The sequence below is a fragment of the Telopea speciosissima genome, chromosome 10 (assembly GCF_018873765.1).
Source record: "Telopea speciosissima isolate NSW1024214 ecotype Mountain lineage chromosome 10, Tspe_v1, whole genome shotgun sequence".
NCBI classification, from domain to species: domain Eukaryota; kingdom Viridiplantae; phylum Streptophyta; class Magnoliopsida; order Proteales; family Proteaceae; genus Telopea; species Telopea speciosissima.
Genome location: NC_057925.1, coordinates 47,957,986 through 47,977,568, shown reverse-complemented (window position 1 = coordinate 47,977,568; position 19,583 = coordinate 47,957,986). Strand labels below are relative to the sequence as shown.

Here is a 19,583-nt window from a genome sequence, read left to right as displayed (position 1 = left end):
GTTTCTGTTCATGGTCTTCTTGTTTGGAGTGGGTGTAAAATTGTTTTATGGGTATAAGAACTGAATATTTAGTCTAAACAAAAAAATAAAATAACCCCGTTTTCAACCATGTTGAGGACTATAATTTCTATTTGTTGGTGCAGTAGTTCATTTGTGTTGGAAATAGATCTCTATGTGCCTCTTTTGTTTTTGTTTTGTTTTTTTGGGTTAATTATCAGCTAGAACAATGATTTGTGTCAATCGAGCAATGGAAAAAGGGTCTCGGCTAAGTGAAAAGAGGGATTTGGCTGGGTTTTGAAGAAGCAGAGGAGAAGAAGCAAAAGCAGAGAAGAAGAAGAAGAATAAGCAGAAAAATTACAGTGGTAGATTTGTCGAAGAAGAGATCCATGGATCTCCGATTTCTTTAAGGCGTCGCTTATTGGCACCCCTGGTTTGGGCGCTGGGGTTACAAATTCCACCGTGGGAGCTTCGGAGTTACAGAACTGCAGAAGGCTCTGACCCTTCACTGGATCGATGATGGTGAAGAAGAACAGAGTGGGGGTAAAATGGACATTTTAACTTTGGGTGCTAACTGAGCTTAACATCAGGCGGAAGATTGATATTTTGCCCAAGTTTGGCATGTCTCTGACATTTTGCATACTTAGAGGGGGTGTCCATGAAATTTACCCCTTTTTTTAAAAATCTGATTTTGGTTTTCCTTTTATTCTCTCCCTACCACAACGACACGAACTTCAGATCCTAAATTTAGGACTGATTCTCCCCATTTTTCTCCCATCGATTTCTCCTAGATCCTATTTTTTGATAGAATCTTCACTCTCTTTGACACCCGTCGACCACTCTTTTTCCTCCAATCTTCTCTATCCTTTATCCATTTATGGATCTTGCCTCTCTTCACCTTTCCACTTCATTACTTTCTTTATTTTGGGATATTTTATTTCTGGTTTTTTTATTCTGAAAATTAATTTATAAATCTGGTAGTTATTCTTTTAAATCTGACTATTAGATCTGAGATTAGATCTCTGATCCTAATCTAGCCTTCATATTAGAATTTTCTTCCTCGAATCCTTAAGTGAGCCCATCTTACAGATCCGACAATAGATCTGCATCAGGGACCCAGGGGTGGGGAAGTGATACTTCAGAAATTTCGTTATTTCTAATGAAATTTAAAGAAACTGCAGTGGATATGCTCTGGGAAAGGAGAAGAAGAAGAAAATAAACAAAAGATGAAGGAATGATGTAGGACTGGGATTCATGCCCCAAAGAATGGAAGAAGTACAAGTATAGCATTAGCAAAGCAATTTGCCAAGGGAATTAGGAGAGGAATAGCTGCTGTTCATGAGAATTTGGAGAGTGAATAGATGCTGTCTGTAAGAATTAAGAGTCTAAACAGTATTCGACTTGCAAGAAATAAATTTTTACGGGTCATATTGGGGCTAGGGTTTTAGGGATTAAAGAATAGAGGAGAAATATGCTAGGATTGCTGAGAAAAGGCCTTGTAGAAGGTTAATGAAATTGTCCCTGATCAGTCAGGGTTTGGTTGGATTTAGGTTAGGATTTGCAGGAAGATGATGGGAATTATTTTAATAAGTGCAGATTTAGGTGAGTTTAATGTAGTTTGATGAAGAAAGTACGAGAGGAATATGCTAGGGTTGCTGAGAAATAGGCCTTTTAGAAGGTTCGACAGAAATGTTTTTGGAGAAATTGTCCCTGATCAGTCAGGGTTTGGTTGGATTCAGGTTAGGATTCACAGGAGGATGATGGGAATAATCTTTTTAGAATATGATCTTTATTTTTTTTTTTTTGGGTGAATACAAATTTTTTTTGGGTGAATATATGATCTTTATATTACTTGATCTCCCTGCTCTGATACCCATTTCACCTAAAAGCTCGAACTGTTAGGGAAGGGCAGCGTCAATGTATACATCAACATGTTTTTACTTGGATTCTTTTGTAATTTCAGACCATTTTAAAACCTCAGGATACAAAACGAGACCATAGGACTAACAGTGCAAACTTAATACATAACGAACTGTTAAACTGTGGTACATGAAGGAAAAACAGTACATTGAGCTAGTCTATTGATATGTGGTGCCTGGTGTGATTTTTCTTTTGATAGCTTAGAAGGCATCAACTTTTACACCTTCAGGCATAGTTAATACATCGTAGAAAATATAGCTACTTCCTTGTACTGCAAATGTGGAGTATATCCTTCAAAATAATATTAACTCGAGTTTTGACTCTGCAGTTGTTTTTGTTTTTATCAATTCTCATATAGCTGTGGTTTATGACAGGAGGAGATCCAGAAAAAAACTGGTTATGTTGTTATGCGAGCGGAAGGGATTTTTGATGTTGATGCAAACACATCAATAGATCAACTCTCAGAGGATTTAGATGTTAAAATGCAGGAGGTTTGTTATAGTATTGTTAGATAATTTTCTACTTTCTCATTATTTATTTTCAGTTTTCCTTTTTCTTGTTCTTTGTGTTGAGAGTTGGAAGAAACTGACTTGTGTCTCTTAGACACTAGCCATCTTTATTCATAATAAAGTGATAGAAGGTACAAGTACAATAAAGCCCCTAGGGCAACAAAATAGAAACCCTAATGACATAAATACCCATATACCCATATTACAACACTCCCCCTCAAGTTGGTGCATGAATATCATACATGCCCAACTTGCATAAAATAGGATGAAAAACCCTACTCCTAAGACCTTTAGTGAAAACATCTGCTAATTGATTATCGGTCTTCACTAAAGGTATACAAATAAGTCCTTGCTCCAATTTCTCCTTGATGAACTGCTTGTCAATCTCTACATGTTTTGTCCGATCATGTTTAACTGGATTACGGGCAATGCTGATGGCAGATTTACTATCACAATATAACATCATTGGCATTGGAACACAAACACCCAAATCTTGGAGAAGACCCCGAAGCCAAAGTAACTCACAAATCCCATGTGCCATGGCCCTGAATTCAACTTCAGCACGTGATCTTGCAACCGCTGCCTGTTTCTTGCTCTGCCAAGTAACAAGGTTGCCACCAACAAACGTACAGTATCCTGATGTGGAGCGCCGATCATCTAGTGATCCAGCCCAGTCAGCATCAGTGAATGCCTCCACACACATTTGTGACTATGAGGCGAAAATAGGATACCCTTCCCTGGAGCTGATTTCAAGTATCATAAAATACGATATACAACCTCCATATGAGAGGAATAGGGATCGTACATATACTAATTAACCAAACTGACTGCATATGCAATGTTTGGGCGAGTATGGGAGAGATAAATGAGATGACCAACCAACCTCTGATATCTGCCATTCTGCCCCTATCAACTGGTTCACCATCCTTGTTCTTGAGATGAGCATTGGCCTTAAGAGTGTCAACAAGCTTGCACCCCAACATCCTGGTTTTTGAAAGAAGGTCCAGAGTGTATTTTTCGTTGAGAGAGAAATACTGCTTGGTAGATCGAGCCACTTCAATGCCCAGAAAATATCTTAGCTTGCCCAGATCCTTGATCTCAAATTCCTTGCCCAGGTATGCTTTCAGTCTAGCTATTTAAGCTCGATCACTCCCTATGACCACAATGTCATTGACATATACAATAAGAATAGTGATGTGGTCACCTACACGCCTGATAGATAGAGTGATGGGCATTGCTCTATTTGTATCCCACAGACACCAATGCTCTATGAAACCGACCAAACCATGCCCTGGCAGATTGCTTTAGCCCATATAACGTACGTTTCAGCTTGCAGACCTTCCCTTGAGTTGTAAACTAGGATTGCCCATATATACCTCTTCCTCATGCTCACCATGGAGGAAGGCATTCTTAACATCCAGTTGTTGTAGCTCTCATCGTAGATTTACTGCACAAGAGATGATAACTCTAATGGTGTTCATTTTTGCAACTGGGGCAAAGGTCTCCTGGTAGTCGATCCTATAAGTGTGGGTAAATCCCTTGGCCACCAACCTAGCTTTGTATGTCCACAGTGCCATCGGCCTTTCGTTTGACTATAAATACCCATTTGCTTCCAACTGGTCTCTTATGGGGTGGAAGAGTTACTAAATTCCACATGTCATTTTTTCAAGAGCCCTTATTTCTTCATTCATTGCCTCCTTCCATTTAGAATTTGATAAAGTTTCTTGCCAGTTCTGAGGGATAGACATAGAGAACAAAGACAACAAAGAAGACAAAAAAGCAAGATAGGAAGGAGATAAAAAAATATAACACAACATGGGAGATGGGATGCTGAGTACAAGTTCTACGTCCCTTGCAAGTAGCAATGGGTAACTCTAAAGTAGGGTTGAGAAGGAACACTATCACTTGGAAGAAGGAGATTACCTGACTAAGTGTTGGATCTTGGATCATGAGTAGACGATTGCCAGGCATAGTGGTAGTGGTGGTGTCAACTTGCTTAGATGGAGCAGTGGTATCATCATTACCATCACCTTGTCGCCTAGACTGAGATCAAGAAAACACTTGGAGAGGTTTTGGCTCCCCTAAACCGAAGAATCGGTTCCAACTGTATGTCATCCCCTTCTCAACCGAACTTTCATCCTTCTGGATAATGTGCTACTATCAAGAGAACTCACCAAAGGCACATCTTCCTGTAAAGCTGTAGACTCCCCCTGAAGAGGTGTAACCAGTGGGTAGTAGGCTTCCGTTTCACTAAATACGATATCCATGGTGACAAACACACGCCAGGATGGTGGGTGGTAACACTTGTAACCCTTCTGTGTAGTAGAATACCCAAGAAACATACACCGAAGGCCTCGTGGATCAAATTTCCCTTGAAGTTGATGATTATGGGCAAAACATACACAACCAAAAACCTTTGGGGGAACAACAAAGGAGGAAGATCCAGTAAGCATCTCAATGGGACAGCAGGACTCCAATACTTGAGATGACATTTGGTTGATTAGGTATGCCGCTGTAAGGACTGCTTCACTCCAATATTGGGCCGGGACATGCATCTCAAACATAAGAGATCTGGTCACTTCCAACAAATGCTTGTTCTTGCATTCGACAACTCCATTCGGCAACTCCATTCTGTGCAGAAGTATCCACACAACTTGTCTGATGGATAATCCTATGGCCAGCAAGATAGGACTGAAAAAACACCATCAACATACTCCTTCCCATTATCAGTTCAAAGAATCTTTTACCCTGGCATCATAATGTGTCTGAACCAAACGATGGAATAGTTGAAAACATTTAAAAGCATCACTTTTGTGTTTCATCAAATATATCCAAGTAAGTCTACTTTAAAAGTCGATAAATGTAACAAATCATCGCTTCCCTTTGTAAAAGAAAGTATGAGGAATGTGAGAAAGTGGAAGACTCCCACTTCTCACTGTCTTGGTGTATGAGTCCTAACTCCTAATTGGAGTATTCCTCGGGAGGAGGACCCAACAATAGGTTCACAGTTTTGACTGGCACATTTGGAATGCAACCAATAATGTTACTGTGAGCTTTCAGAAATTTATGGTGTTTCATTCTTCCAGTGGTTTCTGTCTCAATATTCACAAAATCACTCGAAGAATCCATACTGGCAGGAGAATAGCCAGAGAACACGATATGTTCCTTAATTCTGGTGGATCATTCGTAGTCATCCTGGTTGAGTATATTTTATACCATGTATCCCTTCACTGTCTGCCATGCTTTTGCCTCCTAGAGTCTATTTCATCCTGACTTATAATCTGAACTGAGATCATGATTGCGAACGTGGTTGTGCATACTAGTACATGACAACCTGGGAATCTTCTCGAGAAAGCACTTCTTATAGTTTAGCTGGCTGTTGATTGACCTGCACTTAATCTTCAACCCTGAAAGGATTGGGAGGCAGGTGTAGCTGCTTTAGAGTGCTATGCTGTTAGTCCTAATCCTGAAAAAATTTGCAGGAAGAAGTTGCAATTCCTTAGCTAAGCCTACTCGCTACAGCTTACATGAGTATTTGAATGGGCTGCCCTTATTCCTTCTCTTTGTATTGTCAGGGAAGTTGACCAGGTAACAGCTACAACCATTCAACCCAGACTACCAGAGAATTCTAGCTCACAATTCCTTAGTTAAGAACAGCAGTCTTGGTCTAATAGGTTGATAAGGGCCGTTTCTATGTCAGAAAATGGTGAGCTGCAGAAGCTGTTACTTTGTCTGTTGAGAGACTTCACGTTGCCCTGTGAAACTCAAGAAATGGTTGTGCATACTAGTCCATGGCGTATTGTTTATTTAGTATTTTGTTTTGGATGCTGTTGTATAGTAAATCATAACAGTTTCTCTCTCTCTCTCTACCCCCCCTCCCACACACACGCACATGCTCTTCTACTAGGTTTAATGGATTCTGATATACACATTGCATCCCCTCCAACCAGGGCCACCAGTATGAGACTGTATCAGGTTTTATCTGTGAGGCATTTGGATATATTCCCAGGACAGGTGAGACTATAAAAGTGGTACTTGAAAAGGCAAACCGGGAGGAGAATGATGAATATAATGAAGCAGAATCTGATCGCCATGATCATAAGGAAAAGTATCAGAGTTATAAACTTGAGGTATGACTTATAGTGATATTGTAGATGTAGTTGCTTGATAGTTTGACTACAACTTAGTGTTCATTTTGCATCACTTGCATATCTTTACATTTAGTTGGCATGGTTGATAGTTCTGGGGCTAGGCCTCCAATTACTTAATCATGGTAGATTTGCATCTGTGAACTGGTTTCTGCTGTCATTTGAATCCTTGCGTAAATGCATGAAAATCAATCTTTGAGTCAAGATAGCAAATAGAACGATCCATGAATTAAATCCCTGGGGATATAAATGATAGCTAAATAGATGTAGGGAATCACATCTGAAAACCTGTAGAATCACCTCTGAGGAGATTTATGGGTTGAGTTATATGTTTTGTGAATTGTTAAACACAGCCTTTTCTAGCAGTCTGAATTTTTCTACTGAATTTTTTTCCCCCAAATTATTTGTGACCCACCCCCCCAAAAAAATAAAAAAAATTGCAATCTTTTAGATTGATTCCAATTCAGGCAGAATTATTCAAAGATTCTGCTTAGTTGGATCTCCATGGGGCTAATGCATGACATCTTACTACGTACAGTAGATCTGTCCTTATTCTTAAAAGTTGTGATCAACATAATGGGATTGGTTTCACCAAAAAAGAAAAACATAATGGAATTGGCAAATGATTTATAAGTTATGTGGTGGGTGCTGTTAAATTGTTAAATCATTGGATCTGTATCTGACCTTCATCCTTTCCCATCTCTGTTTACATAAGTGCGTCTCAGATGCCCCCTATCCAACTGTTGAGAGCTTGATGGCACCTATTAAGGAATGCTTGCACTCAAACAGAGTGATTACGAACTTGACAAACCTCCCCTTTCTTTTACACGTGGGTGTGCCTTAAATTTTTACCTTTTGTTTTCACATTTTAAAAGCCCATGGGTAAGTATCTTCCTATAATATTTTTTTTCACAAATGGGGAGGGATGGTTCATGGAGTTCCTAGCCCTACCCATTTATAGTGCCTACCATATTTCATTGTATATCAGAATTTGTTTAGTTAGTTATTGGTTTATTTTTTCTTTAACTATATTGATGTGATGGATGCAATTTTAGTGTCTTCCAATTTTCACTATTTGACTTAAATTTAAAATCTTCTCAAGTCTAACTATTGTTGGGTTTTATTTGGTTTTTGTATATGGTTACCTCGTTTTGGCTTTCTTTTCTTCATCATTACATTGCAAATATTCACTTTGTCTCCCTTCTTGTCACTTTGCACTCTTTTCTTTCCTCTTCCTTGTGATTTTATTTATCAAAAGGTCGACAATCTATATGGAGCCCTAACAGAAGACTGGATGCTGAAAACATCTTGACGTCTCTTCTGATGTTAGTAACTGAAATATCAAAAAAATTTTAAAAAATGGGGCCTAAAAAAATTCATCTTATCCTTGGCATTAAAAGGTCACCTCATATGCTGGCACTGCATGATTTTGATTTAAAATGACTTGAAAAGAGAACAGAAAAACAAAGGAGAATGAGAAGCAAATTGAAGATAATCTTTATGGTCTTTTTAAAACCCTCCGAGGAATCTTTGGACATCCCTTTAATGGAAAAAAACAATGATCACCATCTGGTTAACTTCTTGCAGAAATTTTTTTTTTGAAACAGAAGTGGTCCATACGGTAAACTGCCCAAGTCACTATATTATCACAGGACCATTCATTTTTTTTTTTGGTGGGTGGATTTCATTAGCCTGCATCCTGTCAGGCCATTTGGATGATTATATTTTTATTGGAAAAAACAAAACCTGTATATTTGGTTGGTCTGCTGTATATTATCATAGTAAAATCGACCACCATAAGGCTGACTTATGCCACTACTATCATAAAATGTCAACTAAAAACTGTCTAATTTTCTCGTGTTGCAGATATTGGCAGGAAATGCAAGGAAGGTAAGTGCTGTCCGATTTGAACGAGTAAACCAGGATGATACAACATCAGAGACCAAAGAAGTAACTCGCTTGGTACCTAGAATCATGAAAAGGAAACGGAAGGGTGACGAAGACTCGAATAAGGGTGAGTGCCTTGAGATTCCATTCCAGGAGAGACAAGAGGATGGTCTCTGTGTTGATGTAATTGCTGAACATGAAGATGATTATGATTACGAGTATGATAATAGAAATAAACAGTAGTTAATACTCCCTGAGCCTCCCTTTCATACAGCAGCAAGAGTAGGTAAAGAGAAAACAAAAAGGAGAAAATAATAAGGGAAACTAGCATGTAAGTTTTGGTTACAGATGAAGAGAAGTATCAACATCGGTATCATCAAAATTATTCAATTTGTGCATATTGGCTTTATCTCTGGCCAAAAAGTTCATGAGCGGGGGGGCCTCAACAGCTTGAACATTGGCATGGTTGACCTGTGAATTGGCTCGGTTGGATAAGGAACCTTGGTGAGGTTGCCCAGGGGGAAGTATCAATTCAGGATGGAAGAATAGCCTGGATGTCTCGAGATGCATGGTTGGAGTAATTCGTTCAGACTCAACTAACCATCCCAAGAGCTCTTTCTCTTCTCTCATCGCCCTCATCCTCTGCAACTGCCTGAACCTCTCTTGCAGGAGAGCAATGGAGGAACTGGTAGCAATAGTATCGTTCTGCCTACCCATTGGTGGGACTAACTCTTGTTGTGGTTGATAGTGGTGGGATTGATTTTTATAGAGACTTGAAAGGCTGTTTGCGTATATATATAGGAGAGTGATATTGTCTTGTAGCTCTAACATATGCATTTTTAACACACTAATGGATTCTGGGCGATTAAAAAAAAAAGAAAAAAGAGTAGAATCGGCAGCTGAGCTGCAAAGTCCAAGGAAGTAAGGTTGTATGGCTAATCTAAGGAGCGTTGTTTGTTGGATGCGAGGAGTGGGGCCAGCACTCTCTAAGGAAGAAAAGGTTGAGAGAAAAAATCCAAAAGGAAGGTGGAGTTTAGCATATGGAATGATGTCTATGGAGAATAAGGTTTAGGCTTCCTTTGTCGGCTTGTCTTCAAGAGCCTTTGCCTGTGTAGATGTTGCTTTTCTTTTCTTAATCTTTTTTAGTGGAACTATTCTTTTCATAACTTCTCCCTCTCTTGTTCATTTGTGGGAATAGAAGTGCAGAGAAGAGAATCCAGACAAGACGAGAATTAAGGAGGGAATAATTTTTGGGGTTGATGATGTTTTATTTGAATTCATATGGATTAGAGGGAAAGTAAACCCACCAAGGAGGCCCACTTGTCTCTCTCACTGGAAGGAAAGGAGGGAGAAAACCCACTAAAGAGAGAGAGAGCTTTGGGTAGGAAAAGAGACCTACCCAAAGCTTGAAAGGGGCTCTCACTTCCCAACGCTCTCTGTTTTGTCTTTAAGTTATTGGAAGGTAACGGCATGGAGCGTAGAAAGCTATAGATGCTAGAGCCTGTTGTTGTCAATGGCGGTGCTTCTTTCTGTAACTCAACATTCACTCTATTATTTGTTCTCGTTCATTATAAGCTGTAGATATGTTGCTATGAATAGGTTAGGGCGTGCCCTTAATGGGGTACCTCGAAAAGTATATAGGTTCCGTTTGATAGGCACAGCTAGATTGCTAGAATGGATATATCTGTATGCACTATTTCATAATTTGTCACGCTCCCATTGAGCAGGTCCCACCTCAAGTATAGGCCTGAGTGAATTCTGAACGCTGGATCAATGGCTGAAATTTAAACTTTCTATGCTATGTTTTGTATGATTTTTTGGAATAGGTTCTAGGTCTTGAATGTGCATTCTAGAATCAATGATACGATCTTCAAGAGAATTCGTCTCTATAAATCGACTTATAAGGTGAAGGAACCCAAGACCATATCAGTTCTCACTAAATTCTTTTGTAATTGATGTGGGATGATCACCCCCATATGACTGATATGGGATCGTAATAGAAAATTTGAGTCATTCATTGTGTGGGCATTTGACAAAAATGATCTTGCCAGATGGTTTTTTAAAATTTTCAGGACAAATGGAAAGAGAATGATTGATGCACAACAGTCCCCTCCCCTTTTAAAAATAAAAATAAATAAACACCTTCCATTTTACGTTGCACCATTTCTTCCTCTTCTTCTTCTTCTGGATGGATTATGAATCGTTTGAGGTTTCAACTTCTAACTCCACATTTTTACTGATACCATGGTCTTTTCTTGCATCGATAGACTCCCCTTTTTGCTGGTGTAACATTGTAGACGCACCAAATTTAACATCTCTGCTGATAAGAAACCTAAGTGACTTTGGATCGATGCATCACAACCTGTATCGTTTCACACCTGATGCATAGCCTAGGATTATGGACCGCCATGTTTAACTTGACTCCACACTGCTTATCGAAGACACAATGCTCACAAAAGTCTAGCTTTCTGATATTCTGACCGCACAACAAACCTAGTTTGCTTAGAATTGCCATGCCCCATTCATTCATTCATACGCCCAACCTGCATATGCCATAGCTGAGTGGTATCACTTTCTGAGTTTCTTAACTTAGAAACAGAAGCAGCATCTGATGCAGTGTTACCTTAAAAGTAATAGAGGTTGTTAGTTAGTTGTCCCTTTATCACAAGAGCACCCTTGTAGACTTTGAAAACTCCACCTACAGATGAATATTTGTAGCTTCTAGAGTTGAGAGTTCCCAAAGATACAAGGTTCTTCAATTATGGAGCATGTCGCTCAGCTGTCAAAGTCCTCACAACGCTATCATGCAATTTGATTTGAATTGTTTTTATACGTATAATTTTGTAGGCCATATCATTTCCTATTAAGACAGTGCCACCATCAGTTGATTGCTAGATGGTAAACCAATATTTCTTGGGACATATGTGAAAGAAATAAGCCAAATCAAGAATCCATTCATTTTTCGTGCTGTCAGTGGCCATGGAGAAGACATTTTCTGCATTATCAGAATTATCCTCCACGACAGCTGATTCAACACTAGTAGAGGTTGTCAATGAGCTTTTGCACTCTCCCCAAATCGCCTTTTGAATGAAGGAGATAGGAGTCCAGTAACTGCCTTTATCCAATAGATGGAAGAGTGTATTTTGTTGGAGTTTGTCCTGTTGGTTCAGAGCTCTCTGGAGGATCTTGATTCATGGAATATTATTAATAAAAATAACTAAGAAATAAATAAATAAAAAAAATTATTGGAATAATTTGGATTGGAATTGTCCTGAAGATAGTATCTGGCCGGACCCTGCACAGATATGATTCTTTACCTTTGTTGTCTCCTTTAACTTTTCTCCTTGGATAGTCTTTTCTAAAGTGTCCTTTCTTGTGACAGGGGTAACACTTAATTTTTTTAAACTTGGATTTTAGGCGACCTCTGCTTCTTGATCCTCTTGCTTTGTCTCTAATTCTACAATTAGACGCTCTATTTGATTTTCTACTTCATTTTTAGATACTTTCTTTCTCAACTCTTAAGAGTTCAAGAAGGTTTTAACGTCTTCCATAGAAATAGTATCTTTTCCATGGAGTAGAGTATCCACAAAATGCTCGTGTTTGGGAGGCAAAGAGAACACAACACAATCAAGGTTTGATCCTCATCACTAATTTTAATAATAACATTTTTTAAGTCCATAATAATTTTATTAAATTCATCATAATGCTCATTTATTGGTGTACCTTTTCTCATCCGCATGATGTATAATCATTGCTTCAGGTATAACCAGTTCGTGAAGGATTTGCGTAGGTATAAATTCTCCAATTTCTTTCATAAATCGAAAGTTGTCTCTTAGTTTGTAATTTATTGCAACACCTCATTTATTAGACTCAACTGTATAGCATTGTGAGCCGTTGCCAAGAAGTTTTCCTTTTATGCTTTTGACAGACTTTCAGGTAATTTTTCTTCACCCTATAAAGCTTGTTACAACCCTTGCATAACAAACAAAGCTTTCATTTTGATACGCCATAGGCTGAAGTTGTTTCTCCCATCAAATCTCTCTACCTCCTACTTAGCACCTGATATGTATGTAGCCATCGTGATAAGACATCGACAACTAGTTGGCTCTGATACCAGTTTGTAGTAAATAACAATTGAAAATAATGAAAAATTGCCTACTAAGTGCAGGTCTTAATGACACGAGCAAATGATGCAGATACAAATACACAAGAGATAAGAGGATTTATGTGGTTCAACTTTTAGTCTACGTCCACGGATGAAGACAGCGAGATAATTTCACTACCAAGCAAATAGAGAATACAAGATCACTCATTCACACTAACCCAAAGCCTAGATGCATCTAGTTTACTCTTTCTATTTCTCTAGTGAAAATGTTGTTAGAGCTCTCCATGTACTCTATACACCGTTCTTGAATTATCAATATGGTTCAATTCCTTACCCTATTTATAGGTGTGGAGGTGAAGCTTTACAACGCGTTCCTACCTTTCGAATTCTCCATCCTATATTCACCTAACGTGGATTCTCCTTTTATTCTTTGGGGTGCACGGTCCAAGACCTTTGAGGCTTTATTTCTCTTGTAGAATTGAGGGAGCATGACTTTTGTCTTCTTCTCATTAAATGATATGGAGACATTTTTGTCTCCTCCTCCTTAATGGATGAAGACCTTGTCTTGATTCACCTGTTAAAGTCCATGTGAGAACCGACTCACATACTCATTTTTTGACTCTTATGTGTGGCTTCGCCATTCAAGTCATCCATTTTAACAGTGGGCTGCATAAGATTTTAGAACTAAAACTGAATTAATAGTTATTCCTTCAGTTCACAAGTTGTTGAAAATTTACTTTGTGAAAATTTCCTATGTAAAAACTTAAGCAATACTCTTATTAAGAGGAGACACTGGTTACATATACAAATTGGTAGTGGAGGTATCAGTCTCTTTTCAAGGGGACATCTTGAAATACATTTCACATACTTGCCATATATTAGAAGCAAGATGTTATCATTGGTGCATATTGTTTGTAAATAGTGAGCCTACTTCATTTTAAAGACTTTTCATTAGATTATATGATGTATAAGGAAAAAGTTGTTATACGACACCTTATATTTATATGTTCTCTCACATAATTTCTTCTCTCTCATCATTAATGTTGTGGACTCCTTCTGCATACACTTCAACACCCGAAAGTAACACTTTTCCTTATAGTAAATATGGTGCCAATATAATAAGGCAATGTGTAAGTCGCTCTCCCATTGTTTAATTGTAAACTTATATATGTAAGTAGCGATTAGGTGGGGTTAACATACATATTAGATAAAGATGCTAGGAGGTAAAACATTACTAAAAATTGTATGATTGACTGTTCTTCCTTGTCGTTTATTTTTGCTTTACATTGTTCAATAAGATACAACTTCATATCACAACATACAGTAATTCCCAAAAAGAAAAATAATAAATAAAATCAAGACTTTAGTGTAAAAAAATAAAAATAAAATAAAAACGTAAATTATTCATTCCATTAATGTTGAAATAAATAATGCAACAAAAACAGTTTCTTCAAACTTAAAAAAATTGGATGCAGCTATAAATGATTAAAATTGATAAGAAATTATGTCTTTTTTATTTTATTTTTTTGGTGCATTATTTATTTATTTTTCATTCTTCATATGGAAAAAGAATTGCTATGACGCTAGTGTGTAGATTCCTGTACATATCTTCTTAATCTCACATGTGGACCCCCTACTCTCTCTTCATTAAAACACACCCTTGCTAAACGATTTGATTTTCTACTTTTTTTTTTTTGGGGGGAAAGGGAGCTTATATAATAATATTATTATTACTTAGGGGGAAATAGGGGGAAGGTAACAACCATGAGGCTCGAACATGAAACCTCCGGGTGAGCATGGACATGAAGCGCACCATAACTCACCAACTGCGCTAGGCAACTGTTGTTTTGATTTCCTACTTTCTCATTAGTGAGAACTATGTAAGATTTCCTTTTCTAGTGGGCTACCATAGTCCTTGATTTAATTTTATAAATCAAATCAATGAAATGTTGATTGTTGATGAGGTAAGTCAATTAAGTTCAATAGTGGAAAGTGATCACATATTGGGATATCAAATTTTATTTGACATACCTTAATTGGTATGAATGTTTGTACATGTGTGGACCTGATTCTATTATACTTTAATGGAAAATGAGATTTTTGTTTTCTTGCAGGATTGGTCTCTACCCTCACTCTATTTACTGTCAGCATTGACCCATTAGATGTATAACCATGGAATCAAAACTCGATCGAAACCTATCAAAACCGTCGAGCCAACTCGGTTTCGACAGGTTCCGAGATGAGTTGGACCTAAACTTTAAAAAATTCTTTAATTCGGCTGGTTTCTACGGTTTCGTACTGGTTTCGACCGAAACCATATAGTTTTGGTCGAAATCAGTGCGAAATCGTCGAAACCAAGGCTGTCATTTACTTTTTCAATGGTTTTTGAAGACAGAGCATGATAATAGTACACAGAGTCATAGACTACTTTTGCAGATCATGTATTTTCTTCTTTTTTGCTTTCAAACCAATTATTGTAGTCTATCACATGCAATCTCTTGAAGATGAGTCATAAGCTTAATCTCCCTGTCCATCCGAGCCATCTCTTGCTTCCTCCATGCTTCTTCTCTAGCAATCTTCTCTTCTTCTCTCTTGGATGGATATATCTAGCTTATCTGAAACTATGGAAGCCATGAGCTTGGGGGAGACTAGAGGATCTGGGTATTGGCGTGCGCCATCCTTCATAGCAGAAACCCCTAGTCCAGCACAATATCATGGTAGTGGCTTCGAGAGCGTCGGATCGGCATCACATGGTGGGTATGGACCGTATGGGGGTGGATATGCTGGTGGACCATCCTTTGAGAGCACTGCTATATATGGATATGGGGATAGGTCAGGTGCTGGGTCATCTCTTGTCTACAGTATATTCAGATATCCATTCGAGCCATCTGTATCGGCTCCACCTTCTTACACTCTCGGTGAACCCTTCTCTAGATTAGGATATCTTGGACAAGTTGATGATGGGGCTTATCATTAGGTAGTAATGGACTATCAAACCAATTGGTCCCATAATATGCCATGGGATATGTATGTTGTGCATTCGGAGGAGCGGCTTCGCAATCTTCAGTGGTACGCTGCTCGTGGATTAGACCCACCAAGAAACTCCGCATGGAATTAAAGAGGGGCATTTTAACATTTTATTTGGATTCAATGTATTATTCAGGTTCAAGTACTTTATAATTATGTGAACTAATTATAAATTTATAATACCATTGTAGTGTCTGTATCGTATCAGCGCATACGTTAGTAAACTTGAGTCAATAACCATAAGTACTATTTTCAGTGATTTTTTTGTCAATGTAATTCATGGATTATGTTTAAAATATGAAAAATAGACAACCTGCAAAAAATCAGGCCTAAAAAACCTTGTTTTAGGGTCGAAACCTTAGTTTCCCCATCAACGGAAAAAAATCCTAGATTTCGACCGAGACGAACTCAATTTCTGGATGGTCGAAACCTTGTCGAAACCCGAGTTTTAGAACCTTGTGTATAACAAAGAAACCCTAAAACCTTGAAAATGAGAAGAAGGTAGATCAAACCAACAACCATCACAAATATGAGAGCATTTAGATAGACAATCTTCTCTTACTATTCAGATATGCCTAAACACAAATCTCTGTACAGTTTGCATGCTCACATGATTCTCTATGTTTGTAGTAAATGTAATTTTCTATCAATGGTATCAGAGCCTATCATAGAGGGTCAACGTGCTGAAAAAAATAATTTTATTGTATGTTGTGTATACATGTCATTAATAAAAAATGTTGTCATGGTCATTGGTTGATGCTGGCCATTGCAGGCCTGTCTATGAGTGTATGTTGTGCGAGCCGGTCCACTATGACCGCATGATGATCCTTTGATCTTACAGCACTCACGTGCACAACAATCATTTTGTTTTTGGTCAACCTCGCAAGTCATCTCACGACAAACTAAAAGAAAAAAAAACTGGTAAACAAAAATTTTCCATTCCATCAATGTTGAGATAAAGAATGCAACAAAAGTAGTTTCATCAAACTAAAATAAAAAATTTGACTGTAGCTATAAATGACTTAAGTGATAAGAAATTTATCTTTTTATTTTGGATTTTTGACAAATGCCCCCTGAAAATACCCATTTGTCCAAATGCCTCCCTACAACTTTTCTAATTGTAAACTCCCCCTACTTTCAAAACTTTGCAGCACTTTGGTCCCTGTCATTAATTTGGCACGTTAGATGTTAGTTTTAGGGTATCTAATGACCAAAATGCCCTTCTGATAAAAACCCACCAAAATTTAAAAATAAAATGACCAAAATACCCTCATCTTCTCTAAATGGCTTAAGGTTTGAAACTGAAAATCAAACCCTAAACCATTTAGGGAAGATGAACCCTAAAATCAAACCTCCAAAATTGAAGTTGCAGTGAAGAAATTTGTGGATTAGGGCGTATTGATCGACATGGTCCTTTCAGACTTCCACTCTTCTCTGTTCCTTCAGGGGCTTCTTTGGTTCAGTATTGATACAAAGTGTACTTGTAGACTGAAACATCATTTATTGTAAGCTTCTACTTAGAGCAACTCTAACATAAGCGGAAGGCTCATGGCTTTGTAGTCTTCAACGTTTAAAAACAGTACCGAAGGGTCATGCTAATGGCCAATTAAGGTTCTTGAAATTCATCTTCTGTCTCCGGTAGAAAGGATTTAAGGGGAATTTCAATTTCAGCATTACCTTCCAACATTTGGATAACTCTATCCATGCATGGCCTATTGGAGAGGGTGTGTTGAATGCACCATAGACCCACCAAACAAATCCTCTCCACAAGTACCTCATCAGCATCATCATGTGCTCCTGATCCTTTTTGGTTTCTTTCTTTTACCTCCTCATTAATAATCACAACCGAAGTAGCAACATTAATCTCCGTGTTTCTAATCATGAGTAAAGAAGGTAATTCACCAATCTTGACCTTGTTAAATGCCCATAGAGGAAAATAAGCTGAAAGGAGCATGTTGATCAATACGTCCTAATCCACAAATTTCTTCACTGCAATTGCAATTTTGGATGTTTGATTTTTAGTTTTGGAGGTTTGATTTTAGAGTTCATCTTCCCCAAATGGTTTAGGGTTTGATTTTCAGTTTCAAACCCTAAACCATTTGGAGAAGATGAGGGCATTTTGATTATTAGATATCCTGAAACAAACATTTAACGTTCCAAATTAACGACAGGGACCAAAGCGTTACAAAGTTTTCAAAGTAAGGGGGAGTTTGCAATTAGAAAAATTGTAGGGAGGCATTTGGACAAATGGGCATTTTCAGGGGGCATTTGGCAAATGCCCTTTTATTTTTATTTCTTGGTGCATTGTTTGTTTATTTTTCATTTTTCTTATGAGAAATGAATTGTCACGACGTCAATGTGCAAATTCCTTCACACATCATATCGATATAACTCTGGACACCACACTCTCTCTCCTCATTAAAATCCATCAATTACTAGACTATTCGATTTCCTATTTTCTCATTAGTGGGAAAACACACTCTTGACTTTGTAGCGATCTCTCTCTCTTTTCTTATTAAGCGTTTATATGGTTAGGAAAAACAGTTTCATTTTTCCCACTCCTTTTTTGTTGAAATGTTGTAGGAAACAAAAACGACAACTAGGAAAATATTCAAAACAAAGAAAGGTGTCAATCCAGAGAGGCCCAAGAAAAATGAAGGCTTAATTTCTACATAGAACTAATTAGAATTTTATTTTAAAATATCCTCTAAGAAAAAAAAATTAAAAGACCACATTGTAAAAGCTAATCCATCAATCCAAGCTTCTATCCATGGTTATTGTCAGCTAACATTTAAAAAAATAAAAAAATAAATGAACAACTAACAATAGATAATCTTTTAAATCTAGAAATGGAATCCATGGATCTAATCAAATATCTATGTCGTATCTGTTTCCCACCCACTTATACACCATTTTTGGCAAGATAGGTAAGATTCTTTCTTATGCTTTTTGGATAAGTATTTGGCTTTGAGGACTTTAGCCCACAATTGGGCCAGGGTAGTAAGCAGCTACCACCCAATTTGAGTAAAAGAACCTTATAGTGAATTGAACTTTTTTTGATGAAATATTGAGAATTGAACTTGTTATAAGACCTAAACCACCTAAGAATTTGTGTGTGCATAATTATTGGCAAGAAATTTTTTTCTCTAATACTTTCTTCACCAACCCGAAATTGGATTGGATAGTGTCTAGACTTGTGATGACATCCTCTTTTCTATTTTAATTGTCTCCCTATGGCTATTCACCATTTCATAATTCTTGATTTTTATGCTTTATTGCCACTTTGTCAATTGAGTTTAGCTTAAACTTGACATGATTGACCAGTTAGTGGCAGAAATTTGCATGGTGCAACGATACCCTTTGGATTGTGCAAATCGGAAAAAAACATTGACAATTCTTATTTAAAAAAAAAAAAACCCTAAAAATTCACATCTTTATGTGGCACTTTCAACAAACTAGTGTCTATAGAACTTTTTCTATTTGGGTAAGGTGGGGTGTAAAGCAGAAAGTTTTCCTTCCCCACAAATGGTTCACCTATAATTCTACTATCATCATTATCCTTACTAGAGGAGATTGAAAGTTGACACTTGAAACTATTTCTCCATCTATAAGGAAAAATTTTATCGTATGTGGTGTCTGACCGGTGTGGTTCTCTAGTGCCTCTCACAAGAGGAGAGTGGATCCCACTTGGGCAGAGTATTCGGTCAGGTGCCCTGGGTGGGTCTCACCCCCCCTCTTGTGATAGGCACTAGGGAACTGCACCGGTCAGGGAACCGTAGACGATAATGATTCCTACAACAATGCGTATCCCACTACCGTAACGATCGTTAAAAAATTCTCCTTTACTATGGGTTGACGAAAACTCAGTCCTTATGTAATTGTCTTTGTAAAATTCAGAGGTTAGGAAGCAAGGTCTTGTGATCAAACCTTCGCCGCTGCATAATTTTTTGGGGCCACCCACCTGAGGCTCACTAGGGTCCAGAAGCTCTC

At 37.8% G+C, this 19,583-nt stretch overlaps 1 protein-coding gene across 1 annotated transcript in view; it reads left to right on the top strand.

Moving 5' to 3' along the window:
• LOC122641963 (putative DUF21 domain-containing protein At3g13070, chloroplastic) overlaps positions 1-8,846 on the top strand; it is a 32,516-nt gene extending 23,670 nt beyond the window's left edge. The window contains exons 12-14 of the mRNA XM_043835319.1: positions 2,292-2,408; positions 6,377-6,556; positions 8,441-8,846. Coding sequence (XP_043691254.1) covers positions 2,292-2,408; positions 6,377-6,556; positions 8,441-8,704 — 561 coding nt within the window. The 3' untranslated portion in view covers positions 8,705-8,846. The remainder of the gene's footprint in view (positions 1-2,291; positions 2,409-6,376; positions 6,557-8,440) is intronic.
• The last annotated feature ends 10,737 nt before the right edge of the window (positions 8,847-19,583 follow it).